Source organism: Protobothrops mucrosquamatus, unplaced genomic scaffold (assembly GCF_001527695.2).
Source record: "Protobothrops mucrosquamatus isolate PMUCROS unplaced genomic scaffold, P.Mucros_1.0 scaffold334, whole genome shotgun sequence".
Lineage (NCBI taxonomy): Eukaryota > Metazoa > Chordata > Lepidosauria > Squamata > Viperidae > Protobothrops > Protobothrops mucrosquamatus.
This window is the reverse complement of record NW_015386672.1, coordinates 348,558-363,306: the sequence shown is the minus strand read 5'-3', so window position 1 is coordinate 363,306 and position 14,749 is coordinate 348,558. Positions and strand designations below refer to the sequence as shown.

Genomic DNA, 14,749 nt, shown 5'->3' with positions numbered 1-14,749 from the left:
AGTCGAGGACTTTCCCTGCCCGGGAGCGCCGCACATGCGTGGTTCCGCCCCCTGCACCGGCCGAGGCGTAGCTGGCAAGCGGCAGAGACAGAGCAGGCTGACCACCAGCTGGCCCAGCCCAAGGGAGGTAAGGCACCCCCCGGAAAAGGGGAAAAAATGGACAAAAAAATGGCAGACAGCCTTGCTTGGCGACCCCCGTGAAATGGTCGATCGACCCCAAATGGGGTCCCGACCCACAGGTTGAGAACCACTGGACTAGATAATTATTTATCAGAAATACTGTATTGGTGGATTTTGGCCTTGGGAAGATCTCTTCCAGCATTTACGATCTCCAGATTGTACAGATCACATTCTGCTTTAGTGTAATGAATGAACCCAGTCAAATGTTGACATCTTCAGAGATCTTTTACCTGGGCTTTTCTGCTTTTGTTACTTTTGTATAGTTGCCTTTTACAGTGAAACTGGTTGTTTCCATTCTTTGCAGACCCTTTTCGTTGCAAACCTGGATTTCCCTTAACGAATACCACCCAAACAAAAGGACAGTAAATTTGATCTGTTTGCAAATATGTATACATACTTTTAAGTAGCTCCTTGGAACTGTACTTTCAATAAACTAGAGTAGCTATTTGTAAATTTGTCTACAGTTTGCCCTTGAGAAGGTTTGATCATAAAAAAACAGTAGTTGATTTTTCTTTCCCTCCAGGCATAGTCAACAGGTTCGGGGTTAGGACTTCAAAAGTGCAGTGGAGACAAATCTAGAGCCTTGGAATACTTAAGATGAATCTAAGATGTGCTCAAACTTTTAACGACCGTTTGAAAAATCAGTCTGTCCCCAAAAAATTTTTTTAATTTATTTTACAAAAGAACAATTTAAAAGTGTTTGCTTTCACTGCTCTCTATTTCTGGACATTCTGCTTAAAACCTTGGAAAGGCCATACGGTGGCACAACCCTTACTTTAAAAACCTATATACAGTACCAGCAGGGGTCTCCAACCTTGGCCATTTTAAAACGTGTGGACTTCCAACCCCCAGAATTCCCCAGCCAGTCGTCATGCGGGCTGGGGGATTATGGGAGTTAAAGTCCAACACAGTTTTTGGAATTCAGCAGAAGCTCCAAGAAATACAGAGTCCCTTTCTGCTGTTCTTGGAACTGTCAGCCACACCCAGCAATGCCTTTTGGGGGCTGAATCCTGGTTTGGATTGCAATGTTTTCTCAGAGAAGTTGAATGTCTGGCTCCAACGTATTCCCACCGGCCATCCCGACTCAGCAGAGTGGCCTTTTCCGTGAGTAGGTCCTGGTAATGGATCTCTTTCTGCCTGGCGCGCTGCGGAAAAGAGAGAGATCCTCGTACGCAGCTGCAAACGTCTCCGAGTCTTCCCCTGTAGGAGGAAACACGTGTTAGAAATCCCAACGGAACGTCGTGAAGAACAGAGATGGGGAAGCTTACTTCTTGCTTGAAGGGCGAGTAGGGCTTCCCAGCTTTCTCAAAAGAAAGATGAAAATAGCTTGCTGTCATCTAGCAGAGTATGAAGTTGTAGCAGAAGAGGGTAAGGATCCAAGATCCTTCCCCCTCTACCTATTCTAATTTGGCAATACAGGGACTCGACTTTAGCACCCTTCTGAAGTCATGATGGACCTACGATCTTGTTCTGAAGTTCTGACAATATCTCCTCCCCCCCCCCGCAGGTCAGGTGACCGCATTTTGGACACTCGGCAACCGGCCTGCATTTATGGCTGTTTGAAGTGTTCTGTCGTGGTTCCGACTAACGAAACATTTCAAAGAACTTCCAGGCATTGTTTATCCTAAAAAAAGTCTTTAATCGTGAAACAAAGTGTCCGGCATAGCATGGTGGATGCCAAGATCTGAGTTCTCCTCCCCTGAGCACATAATATTTCAAGCATATTCCTCTCCTCTAATTTGCAGTCATAAATCACGTTCTCCAATCAGTTTGAAGGGCAAAGTTCCCCTTACTGGTTTCTTAACTACTCCCCCCACACATTCTTTCTCCTCCCCTCCCAGCATCATCTGATTTAACTCTAAAAGTACCACACAGCTTATACAGAGAGTGGCTGCCTCTTCATAGTTTGTCAAAGCAAGAACATCCAATGTTGGCAGTGTTGACATGTTCCCTGGGCATGTGACCATGATTTGCAAAGCTGTTGCTTCAAACTGGTTACCATTCCAAAGCAGGATTGAGGGACGTTAACCTCGAACAGGCTATAGTTTCAACTACAATCGCTGCTCGGGAAATCAAGCCTAGCTACAACTTAGCTTCGTGCACTCTAGATATGTTCTCCAAGGCTACTGCAACCCAACAGTCAGGGCTTGAATTTGCTTTTTTTCCCCTTTCTTTCTTACTTCCCATCATTTTCTTTTCTCATGTTTTTGAAACCACACTCAATTAAGAGCCAGGCGCTTTTACTGGTCTTGAAAAACTCTTTCTTGGCTCAAAAGAAACTCGAGGTGTTTCAAATAAACAAGCCTCAGGTTTATCCCAAAGGTTCTTTTTCGAGAGGAAGGAGATTCTCAGTCATCCAGGTCATAATTGCCCCAAAGATGCTTTTTTCAGGAGACCACTGGACTTTCTTGTTTCTCTTTGAAGACGTTTCGCCTCTCATCCGAAGAAGCTTCTTCAGCTCTGGCTGGAGGGTGGGGAATGGAAGGGTTTATATTCCTTGCAGTCTGGAGATAGATCTATCTCCAGTCTACAACGGAGTCCTTTCAGCAGTTCCAAGGCGGTTCCACACCCATTTGTACCACTCAGGTGACCTTGAGGACACAGATAAACCTCCAAGTGGCCTCAACACCTCTCTAAAAGAATGCAAATGAACAGCTGTCTGCAAGGAATATAAACCCTTCCATTCCCCACCGTCCAGTCAGAGCTGAAGAAGCTTCTTGGATGATGTTCCTAGCAGGCATATAATATAAATTACGCAGCCAGCAGATAATGGTCAAATAAGCCAGGCAATGGGACAACAGGATCCATGAACTCAGGCGTGGCCCAAAGGTGATTTTTTAGGAAGCAACTGGACTTGTTTTTCCTTGAACACATTTTGCTTCTCACCCAAGAAGAAGAAAGAAGAAAGTCCAGTGGCCTCTTGAAAAAAAGCACCGTTGGGACAACCATGGCCTGGAAGACTGAGAATCTCCGCAGACCTCAAGCCTGAGGTTAATTTTAGAGGACACCGGGAATTTGTACCCTCGCAATACTATATGCAAGAAATTCAGCTCCGTTGAAATGTTGTTACTCATCACACCAATGCTTTGAAAGGCGAATCTGCATTACCGTTTGGGCACTTCCTCTGGGACGTAGGAGGGCCTTTATACAGGAGTGGGGACTGTTCCAGTGCCCAAAGGCCACTTGCGGAGATGACACCTGAAGATTTGGGTGGAGTCGTATCTGGAGTTGGGAAAACAGGAGGTTTAAGCATAATTGGAGAGGTGGGGAATTGCATCTAGTACTGGAGGAAAATCTTAAGGAGCTCTTTACAAGAGATAAAGTGGCTTTCATGGAATTTGCTGGCTGTAAGCAGAAAATAAAGCAAGACATCAATAGCTCTGCATAGGTTTATCCTGGTAGGCTCATTATAATTAAAGGTCAAGATCCAGCCTCAGTGCCCTTCTCGTGACATCGAGAAACCACAGAAGAAATGAAGCCAGGACCGAGACAGCCACCTGCTCAGAATGCTTTAAGTTGGATTCCTGCAACTAAGGTTTGTATTCTTACTAGAACTGTAGGAAAAGGTCTGGCAATGGGACTTATTTAATAGCTGCCTTGACAGGACAACAGTAGGAACGATCAGTCCAAAAGTACCTGAGAAGCTGAAGATGTCCTCCAGGGTTGTTGACTTTGAGGAGACTGTCTGTTCTCCCGTGCTGAGCAGTTCAGTTGAGTAGACGGCGACTCTGGGGTTCTCTTTTATTAGGCACGGCCTTTTCATTTCCTGGCTAGCCTCCTCACCCAGTGATCTTGGCTCCAGAGCCCTTTTTCTAGACTCTAGCCCCAGCATGATGAGGTTCTCCTCCTTGTTGCCTTCTGTATCGCTGCCAAGATCTAGAAGCATATCTATTCCTTCAAATTCCGGGTCTCCCAAGGGCTGAGCCTTCCTGGGACCGAAGAGTTCTAATGCTTCCTTGCCCCCAGGATGTGGGGCTGGCTCTTCTCCGACCGCTTCTGCTGGCCTTTCGTTTCGGTTGCAGCCAACCGCGGCCCTTTTCCTCCGTGGCCAATCTTTGATGGCCTCGGGGGTCACCTTCCCGTTACGTTTTGGAGACGGGGTCCAAGCCACACCACTGCTGCCCTGGGACGGGGAAGCCGTAGACGAGGCGCAGAGCGTGGGTGAATAGGAGTGGCATATGTAAGTCTGCCCAGCAATCCCAAACTTCCCAGGGGTATTGTGGGCAGAGCGGACACAGGACGGCGAGATGGACAGCAGTTCCAATTTCTCTGGGTGCCTGCTACACCAGGCCACCGAAACATCCCCCGCCGTGCGATCGTTTTCCTCCCCCTTGAGTGTGTCACACGAAACAGGAGGCTGCTGCTGCTGCTGCACAGCCTCGGAAGCCACCTTTCTGATGCGGAGCTTGGGCAGACCGGAAGCCTGCATTTCAAGTTCCACCTCATAGGTCAGTGGAGCAGCCGTTGCCCCGAGAGTTTGGGACGTAGCCATCTTTTCCTCCTTCTCCAGCCGGGCTGCAGCTTCCCGTTGCCGCCTGTCAGCGGTGCAACGCAACGCATAAGCACAAGAACCTGACTTTGAGATTGCAAGCAGGGAGGAGGCCCGATCGTGCCTGGGGGGGCTCGAGGAGAGCGCAGGCTGTGCATCTGCGGCTTCCTCTGCTGAAGCAATGCCACTTGGGGGCCTCTTGGGGCCTTGGTCTACGGGAGAGCTGTCTGAAAGAGGCTTGTGGAGAAGAGGGGAGACATCCAGTTTTTGGCACAGAACTACGGCGTGTGAAAAGCATGGGGGATTATTGGAAGAGAAGGCGGGCGATGGGCATCTCTCCGGACCCTTCCTCTTACGACTTGGGCTTATCATTTTAGTTATCGGTTCAGGTCTCTGATGCAAGGAGGTGTCCTCTGTGTTGCCAGGTTTAATCAATGGGCTGGTTTCAGCAACAAGACTTTTGCTGTCCGTAGAGGGATGTTCCTCTCCGGGCAAGGAAGGGGGGGAGCTGGGGGCTTTTATTGGGGAGCTCTCTCGGACACCCTGAGTTTCTTGGGGACTGCAAGATTTCCTTCCCTGCTTTTCCCTAGTCAGCGAGAGTGCGCAAGGGCTCATTGCTTTTGCAGACCCGTTACGGGATGGAGAGAGGCCATCAGATTGGAAAGCAGAAGCGACCTCTGAAGGAATCCTAATATTTGGCGACAAGCCCAGTTCTGGATGCGTCTCCTTCAAGGTTGCGGATGACGCTTCTGGCAACAGAGAGGGAAAGTCCACAGATGAGATCGGCTCAGGACACGTATTCCTTCTTCTCTCAAAAACCCGGTTCTCGGCCGAAGCGTTGTTAGGCGTTATTTGGGGGCCAGTTCTCGAGGGACGCCTTGGGGATTGCAGTTCTGAGCACGGCTCCCCCTGAAGAGGGAAGGGGGATGAAGGGGACGACAGAACGATGGGTGAATCGGGACCATCTGCAGGCAAAGCGAACACATCATCCAGCAGGTCGGACAGCGGTGGCTTCTCTGGACTTTGAGGATCTGCTGCTTTGGGTGAGGAAGGACGCCCGTCTTTCTCCTCTGCAATCCAGGCCCGACGGGATTCCTGATTTTCAGTGGAGGCAGGCGAGGATTCGCCCTTCTGCCTCGGGGGGGAGAAAAGATTTCCCAAACATTTGGCCACCGAGTTTTTAAGGGCTGGCGTTTTCTGGGGAGTCTGCCGTGCCTTTTCTTGAATCCGAGGAGATCTTCTCAGCGTGCAGCCCTTGGGGTTGAAGAGCTCCTGGGAAGATTGAAAATAACTCTTCCCTGGTGCCTGTGAAGGAAGCGTGGGAAAAGATCACTGCTTTTGGGGAATTCAGAGAAAAGAACAGAATAAACCGAGCGCTTTTTAAGCACGAAGATTAGCGTGCTCAAAAAATGTGAGCAGAATTGCGGTATGTAATGATTGCTTTGTAAAATAGCTGGAGCTCATCTAACCACCCTCTTTAAAAATTGCATGCATCTTCTTCTATGAATAGCAAAGGAATCTCAATTTTTTAATCATTAAATTCTAATACATTTTGAATAAACACCTTCTGAAGAATATATTACCTATCAGTAGGCTGAGGTCGTTTTTATGTGTACAATTGCCAAGCAGATGCCTTGTAAATTGTTAAACTACAGTCTAGACCCACAAGCTTTTAAAAACAGCAAAGAAGCTGAAAAAAACAGTGTTGACCACTACCCAGAATTGCTTTAGGTGAGATGGGCAGCTATATACATTTGATTAATAAATTTAAAAAAAACCAGACAAGCATTGAGAAAAATAGAAACGTGGCGATTCTACCTGAGGGACAGGCTCATCAAAGGTCAGTTGTTTTCTTCTCGTTTGGGGAAAGTCTGTTCCCCCCAAACTAAATCCATCCAAAACTTCTCCAAAGAGAATACTCTTAGGAGATTGGGGGGCTTTTACGGGAGGTGAAGCCAGACCTGTGAATAAAAATCCAACAGTTCAGACAGGCTTAAGCAACTGTGTCTGTAAGTTTGCAGGACAAGCTCTGTCTACCTAAGACTACCATTTATCGTGATAAATCAAAACGAAAAACCCATGTCCTTCTAAATACCTACACCTCCTAGCATTATTTAGCCGGCCTAGTCAATGGTGAGGGATGCTGAGAAATTCAGTGAAATAATATCTGGAAGGTCGGAGGTTTGTCTACTCTGTATTGGAAAATAGGAAAGACTTTAATTTAAATTAGTGGTCAAAAACAAACCGGTTCTAAATAGTACAAACATAAATACTGCTACAAATCAGGAAACTCAATCTCTGACACTCCTATTAGATCTCCTTCCTCACCTGGTTCTTCCAGATGTGCAGAATGCACTTGTGGTGTGTTCCTTTTATTTGGCTCTAGGGAGCGGATGGAGCTGGAGAGAAATTTATCCTGCATCAATTGCTTGATCCGCGGACTTCTTCTTAAACCATCTTTTAGGAAGACAGAACAAAAGGGGAGAGAATCAAGGAGCGTTAATGCTTGAGATAGACTATGTCACCCTTAGAAGGAAATACTGAGGACTGGAAGCCCCACTCACCAAAAGAACCTCAAAAGCACAATACTCTCATTTTTCAGGAGCATAAATTGGCAAGATGGAAAACTGATCTCTGCCTCTAGCAAATACGCTTTCTAGACACCACCACTAAGAGACAGAAATAATACTAAACTTGGACACTCAACTATAAAGGGCCGCGGGTTAGCATCGCTCAGTGTCCTTTAAACACACACTCTCTCATTCTCTCTCTCTCTCTCTCACACACACATACACACATTGATCTAGATGAAATTGGAGCAATTTTGTGCCAGTGTAGGAAGGCTGAGTCTCTATTTCATCCTGCGACTCGGCTGCTTTCAAAAAAATGAAAGCAGCTGAGATAACAATGCTATACTTGATGAATGGCTCTTGACCAAAGCCAGAATTTAGTCCTAAGAGCCGTGGTGGCACTGTGGTTAGAATGCAGTATTGCAGGCTACTTCTGCTGACTGCCAGCTGCCTGCAGTTCGATTCTCACTGGCTCAAGGTTGACTCAATCTTCCATCTTTCTGAGATCAGTAAAATTGATTGTTGGGGGCAATACTCTGACTCTGTAAACCGCTTAGAGAGGGCCTGAAAGCACTATGAAGCAGAAGTCTAAGTGCTATTGCAGGCTAACTCTGCTTGCAGCCTGGAGTTCGATCCTGACCGGTTGAAGGTTGACTCAGCCTTCCATCATTCCAAGGTCGGTAAAATGAGGACCCAGATTGCTGGGGGCAACATGCTGACTCTGTAAACAGCTTAGAGAGGGCTGTAAAGCACTGTGAAGCAGTATATAAATCTAAGTACGATTGCTATTTCTCAAATTCCTGTTGCGGTTCAGATCACATCCTGTGGTATACGCTAAAGTAATCTATAACAGGCCAGGGTTATAAAGTTATAAGCAACACTTGTCTCTTCTTGCTCTGCTATGAAAATAATTTTAGTTGCATTCATGTAACCAACATCTCTCAATTTTCAAGTCACTTTGATTTGCAAAGCAATAGCCTGTCAATCAGTACTTACAGGTCATGGTCTTTTCAGGAGATTCTTCCACAATGCCAACATCAGACCCAGGATCCGAACACCTTTGAAGAAAGGAATGTTTGAGATTTAATGGAGCAGCAAGTGGTGTAGAAGTAAAGAAAGGAAGAAAGGAATGGCGACTTTATACCAAAGTAAGATTGGTAAATTGCTATTAAATGATTCGGAAGCTTTCACTCACCGGCCTGTAATCTGCCTCTGCAGAAGGCGCCTGGACATCTGCTTGTGCAAGGGGGTTTCTGCCACCGTTGTGGTCAAGAGCTTGTGATGAGCTAAAACAGAGTACATTGTGTAGAGAAACAAGATTGCACTAAGCAACTAATCTGTTTGCTTCCTGTTTGGACAGCAAGGACAGGAATTCTTTTTCAGGATTGAATTTGTATTGAAAGCAGAGACTACTCCCCCATGTTATCATGACAAATACTGTAGTATCTTGAACACAATCACATTTTCCCCATATAAGCTATAGTGTACAAATTCCACTTTATCAGATGTAGGGAATACAGTGCTGTGAAAATAAATTCCATATGCACAATTAGAACAGAGTAGAGAGTAGAAAGTAGAGAGTAGAGAAGAATAGAATGGATTAGAATAGAATAGAATATAGAATAGAATAGAATAGAATTAAAATGAGGAATAGAGTAGAATAGAACAGAATATAGAATAGAATAGAATAGAATAGAATAGAATAGAATAGAATAGAAGTTGCTGCTAATTGGACACAACTGAGTGGAAGGGGAAAAAAATCCAGTTAGTGGCCTTTAATGATAATTCTTGCCTGTCAGATTAAAAACAAGTTAGCTGGCAATTTTTGGAATGGTTCTTGGGAATGTTTTTGAATCTTAAGAGCCTCGTGTTAGTTCAAGTGCTTTGTCACAGACAGCAGAGACGCTGAGATGCTGAGCTCTTGAATGGATGCTTAGAAAGCAGCAAATACCGTCGTTGTAAATAAAAAGTCATTCATGAAATAGGATCTGACAGACATTTACTCAAGCCCTCTTAATATTCCATCCATTGTTCTCTTACCTTTAATATCTTCCTTAGATCTGCTGCGTTTATGTTTTAGATCTTCCAAAATGGAAACTGACTGGCTCCGAGCCATCTTTGGTAAGGAACCTTTGCCCAGAGATAGAGTTTCTCTATTGAAAAGATTTCTTCTCACCTTTATCACTTCTGAAAGCAACAACAACAACAACAACATGTTGAATGACCTGCCCCCTGACCTACGTACAATTGCGGACCTGCGCCTCTTCCGCCGAGCCCTGAAAACTCATCTGTTCCATGCGGCCAGCCTGGCGTAGTTTTGATTGGGTTTTGTTAGGGGTTTTATATTTTAAAGCAGGCTTTTATGTAATATTTACTGTGATTTTTATTATTGCCTGTTCACCGCCCTGAGTCCCATAAGGTAGATAGGGCGGTATATAAATTTAAATAATAATAATAACAACAACAACAACAACAACAACAACAACAAAAAAGAGGTTTTATGGTGTTCAAGCATGTCCTGGACAAAACCAATCATCAATAAGATATATTTAAGAAAAAAATCAATAAAAGATCTTTAAGACAGACATCTCATTGCTCCGGTTTGTTAGGTCAGTTTTGATGCAACTGATACAATTTGTGGCTGTATTACACGGAAGCAGAATTATGGGTGCTCAAGATAAAAGAGATTAAAGAAGGTTTGTAAAAAAAAAATAAGGCACATGCTAGATTTTTTTTTTAAATGAATATCTTTAATGACACAAAGTTGCAGTCTAATACCCTGGCTGCCTTTAATGTGAGCAAAATATCAGCTCACTTCCTGCTTGGGGGAAAAAGACATACCTTGTACTCCCATTTTCTTGGAAATTGGTGCCAGTTTGACCTCAAGGGGCACATGAGAGCTGTCCTGAAAATTTAGAATACGGGCATTAGAAAGGCTGCAAAATTTACATCATTTATAGGCTTCGGTGGAAAACTTAACACTGTGAATAACCCGTGAATAAAAACTACTTCATCCCAAGTTCTATAGAAAGTAAAAAAATGGCTCCCTTCCATGCACAAAAAGCTATCACACTTTCCAAAAGATTGTTTTTTGTGCAACATGGTTGCCTTTTCTAATGGTTGTATGCTTTTTTTCCCCTTTCATTTTGCATGCCATTTGTTCCCAACTGGAAATTTCACCTTTCTCTTGTGGTTCCAGGATGCTTGAGGAATTTCTATTTGGCGTAAATTCTGTGACATTTCTGCGATACTCCTATGTCTGGCTAGCGGATGTTTTCTGAAAGCAGAAGGCAAAGCTTTTAGCAAGTGAAGCGGAAACATTGAGATTCTGGTTTTTTAAGATGTAGGACTTTTGCTTCCCTTCCCCACCATGAAACAAGCTTGACTGTTTTTAATCTGGACAAGACTGAGTTTCTCGCACACAGATGACTTCAGAATATCCCCACACAATAAACCCAACAGATAAGGGTGACATCAACTCCCTCTTTCACCCAAGAATCCAACCGATGCTGTGGCTATATAGAAATTAATTACAGAAGCAGAAGAAACACTGGAAAGAAGTAAACAGAACGAACGTCATGCAAAGTTGCTCCTACATGTTAGCCTAAATCAGTGGTTCTCAACCTGTGGGTCGGGGCCCCATTTGGGGTCGATCGACCATTTCACGGGGGTCGCCGAGCAAGGCTGTCCGCCATTTTTTTTGTCCGCCATTTTTCCCCCCTTTTCCGGCGGGTGCCTTACCTCCCTTGGGCTGGGCCAGCTGGTGGTCGGCCTGCTCCGTCTCTGCCGCTTGCCAGCTACGCCTCGGCCGGCGCAGGGGGCGGAACCACGCATGCGCGGCACTCCCGGGGAGGGAAAGTCCTCGACTTACGACCGGTTGGGTAGTCCTCAACTTACGACCGGTTTAGTCCTCGACTTATGACCGGTTTAGTCCTCGACTTACAACCGGTTGGGGTCGCGGCATTAAAAAGGTTGAGAACCACTGGCCTAAATTAAACTCAGTACTATTTATTCCGTTTTGTGACATACACCTACCGTTTCTTAGCAGATCGGCTGCGAAGTTCTTCCAGCTCATCTGCTTCAGTGCTTAAAGAACCTGCTTTAGAAAGTGGAAAAGAGGCGGCCGAAGCAGGAAAGGGTGAACTCTCTGTCTCCTCGGTAATGGAATCGTCGCTGAAGAAATCCGCTGGAAGGACGGAAGCTAACTTAGAGGGAATCTCCGTTCCCAGACTGTAGTACAAATCACCAAGCGTCTTTGGCATAGATTCCATGTATCTGCAAGGGAGAGCAAAACCATAGGATTTAAATCTTGGGTGAAATTTAGACACCAAGCTGTGTATTTTGCTTTGTCATTGAAGTGCAAAGGCGGAAAGCCAGCAGCCCAGGTTTGAGATCCGAGCACCATGCGACAGGGTGAGCTCCTGTCCTTGCCCCAGCTCCTGCCAACTTAGCGGTCTGAAAGCATTCAAGTGTGAGTAGATAAATAGGTACCACTTTATTGGGAAGGTAACAGCTCTCCGTGGTGTCACGCTGGCCACATGACCACGGAAATGTCTTTGGACAGCGCTGCCACAATGACCTTAAAATGGAGATGAGCGCCGCCCTCTATAGTCAACAAAGACCAGTGGAGTAAAATCCTTTACTTTACTTACATATCTAGAACTTCCTCCAAAAAACTGCTGAGGTATCCTGGATCTTTAGTCAAGCACAACATCCTAAGTAACTCTGTCATCTGCAAGAGAGCAAAAGTCACAAAATCCATGATGCTCAGGCCATAAACTGCAACTCGGGGCAAATAAGAGAATGAAGCCTTACTTTCCAGTACGCAAGAGAAGTGTAACACACACACATTCACACACACCCTTCTTTATCTACCTCTTGCACAAGCTGCTCCATTCTGTCTGTGTTGTTTTGCAAAGAAGGACGTTGCAGGCACATCTCCAGGCGCAAATACACTTGAAGTTGGCACCTTTAATAAAAAAAAAAAAAAAGGAAAAGACAGATTGAGAAGAATATTCCTTGTTTCTTTCTCCTTCATCTGTTCAATGTAGCAATAAAAATGGACTGTGTGGGTGGGTGCAGGGGAAATTACTCTGACAAGCTTTTTCCACACAGTGCCCAAGGCCGTGAATGTTCTCAATTAATACCAATTAGGGTAGCATTTTGGATGAAGGGTATTTTAATTGTTTACTCGTCAATTACTATCAAATATTCTAGTGGAAAACCAGCCTATAAACATATATATGGTAGCCATGACATTTAGACTTATATACCACTTCACAGTACTTTACAGCCCTCTCTAAGCAGTTTACAGAGTCAGCATATTGCCCCCAACAATCTGGGTCCTCATTTTACCCATCTCGGAAAGATGGAAGGCTGAGTCAACCTTGAACTAGTCAGGATCGAACTGCTAGCAGTCAGCAGAGTTAGCCTGCAATACTGCATTCTGACCACTGCGCCACCACCGCTCTGTACTTTTATCCATACATCATACAGAAATAACACATTTTGCCAAGGCTAATTATATACTGGATATGTAAATATTTTCGAAACAACATAAAGGGAGTGAATTTAAATCAAGGACATCACATCAAGTGTTCAACTAAATCCCTCCACTTATGTACTGAGGAATGCCATCGTCTAAAAATTAACTGAGTCAATGGTTTTAGAAGCGAAGATCAGTCTTCGTACTCTTTGATTTTGGTTTCTTTATCAGGATCAGAAGCAAGTTGTTGACGAAGAGCGTTGGTGGTCTTCAGGAGACTTGTTTGGATCGTATCTAGACAAGCTGCCTACAAACACAACGTTAGAGAGAAAGATGTTACTGCAGATACGCACTGAAAACCAGCGGCAACTACAAAAATAGCCCCAAATTGCACAAAAACAGAGAGACTTACCTAATTAAATGAGAACAAAAAGCAGTGGGGGAGTATCAAAGAGATACTTATTTAATAGATTTATATGCCACTGCTAAATCTTAAGAGTCTCGTATTAAGGAGCAAATTAGTTAAGAGTGAATGAAATCCTTTTTTCTTCCTTTATATGGAGGCAGATGACATTTGAATAGAAAAAGGAAACACACACACACACACACACACACAGGATGTTCCCAGCAAGATGCCCTTCTCCAGCAAGAACAAAATTGTATTGCTCTGTTGCAATATCTTTTAATGTCATTTGTGCTGGGCTGAAAAACATGATACCACTGTTTCAAAGTCAAGTCTTGCTGAAGGGTGGATTGTTCTAATCCAGTGTTTCTCAACCTTGACAATTTTAAGGCATGTGGACTTCAACTCCCAGAATTCCACAGCCATCACAATGCTGGCTGTGGAATTCTGGGAGTTGAAGTCCACATGCTTTAAAATTGTCAAGGTTGAGAAACACTGTTCTAATCCAATCGAGTTTATTGTTTCTGCAGTAAAAAGTTTTCATTATTATTATTTTTTGGGCGATTCTGTTTTGGAACTGGAGAGTTTCATCTTTTATCTTTGCGTCTACACAGCTTTCTTGAGGTCTCTAAGCCAATTGCATATCATGTGCAAAAGATATGGGAGAGAGAGAAACCGACTCACTTTTCCACTTTACACAGGGCCATGACTTTGCAGGATGTTCCTTAATGCACGGGTATGGACCAGGGGTAGGCAACCAGGGTAGCTGGTTCAGGAATTCTGGGAGTTGAAGTCCACCAGTCATAAAAGAGCCAAGGTTGCCTATCCCTGGTGTAGGCAGAGAGGCAAAAATAATTCCTGAAACCCAATTCGCTGGCCACAAAAAGAACTGTAAAATACGGCGCAAACTTTTTCTGGATTGCGAATGTCGTTTCATCACACGGACAGGGGATTTATGCTTCCGTAATAGAGAAATATAAGCTTGTTCTCTTTAGCTTCCCTTCCAGTGCCGTGAAACCCTTAAAGACCTTTGAAAGACCTCTGGGTGGGTGGCAAAGACGGGTGGTATCTAAGCGACGACTTTACCTCACTGGATTTCTGAAATGCATTAACCGCCGTCACCATATCTTGAGAACGTGCAAACAAATTTCCCCCATCCTTCATAGCGTTCTCGTAGTTTGCACTGAGGTAAGACAGCATTTCGCCTTCAGTACTGAAGTCTGTAAAAAAACACACAGAAAGACGAAAAATAGCTTGCGATTCTCTGCTGGAATAGGATAAATAATACGGCAATAGCTTATGTTATAACGGCGAATTTGCAGCAAGGGAATCAGGAAAAGCTTCAGGTATGGAGAAAGGAAGCAAATGATGAGCCAAATAACCTTCTCTCATTCGTTAAATTTTTCTTCCCCAATGTTAATACTCTTGTGTATTGGGAATAATTCGACCAGGATTTTTCCTGTTACCATTAAAAACAAAGCAAATTCTTGGTGTTCCCATCTATGATGAAATTGGCAATATAAGACAAAAAAGGGAACCAAGTGCATACACCCAATGCGCAGGAATCACTTGGCAAGAAAATGAATGGCCACCTTGCCGCATCATCCTAGTCTATGGCCCAG

General features: G+C 44.5%; 1 protein-coding gene across 1 annotated transcript in view; it reads right to left on the bottom strand.

Moving 5' to 3' along the window:
- Positions 1-1,264: 1,264 nt before the first annotated feature.
- Positions 1,265-14,749, bottom strand: part of TICRR (TOPBP1 interacting checkpoint and replication regulator) — a 22,164-nt gene continuing 8,679 nt past the window's right edge. Inside the window, exons 7-20 of the mRNA XM_015815290.1 lie at positions 14,214-14,347; positions 12,931-13,031; positions 12,115-12,208; positions 11,892-11,971; positions 11,275-11,514; positions 10,420-10,516; positions 10,081-10,144; positions 9,280-9,426; positions 8,435-8,525; positions 8,236-8,297; positions 6,998-7,126; positions 3,817-4,947; positions 3,289-3,402; positions 1,265-1,380 (exon numbers count right to left, since the gene is read on the bottom strand). Of these exons, the coding sequence (XP_015670776.1) occupies positions 1,265-1,380; positions 3,289-3,402; positions 3,817-4,947; positions 6,998-7,126; positions 8,236-8,297; positions 8,435-8,525; positions 9,280-9,426; positions 10,081-10,144; positions 10,420-10,516; positions 11,275-11,514; positions 11,892-11,971; positions 12,115-12,208; positions 12,931-13,031; positions 14,214-14,347 (2,600 nt within the window). The remainder of the gene's footprint in view (positions 1,381-3,288; positions 3,403-3,816; positions 4,948-6,997; positions 7,127-8,235; positions 8,298-8,434; positions 8,526-9,279; positions 9,427-10,080; positions 10,145-10,419; positions 10,517-11,274; positions 11,515-11,891; positions 11,972-12,114; positions 12,209-12,930; positions 13,032-14,213; positions 14,348-14,749) is intronic.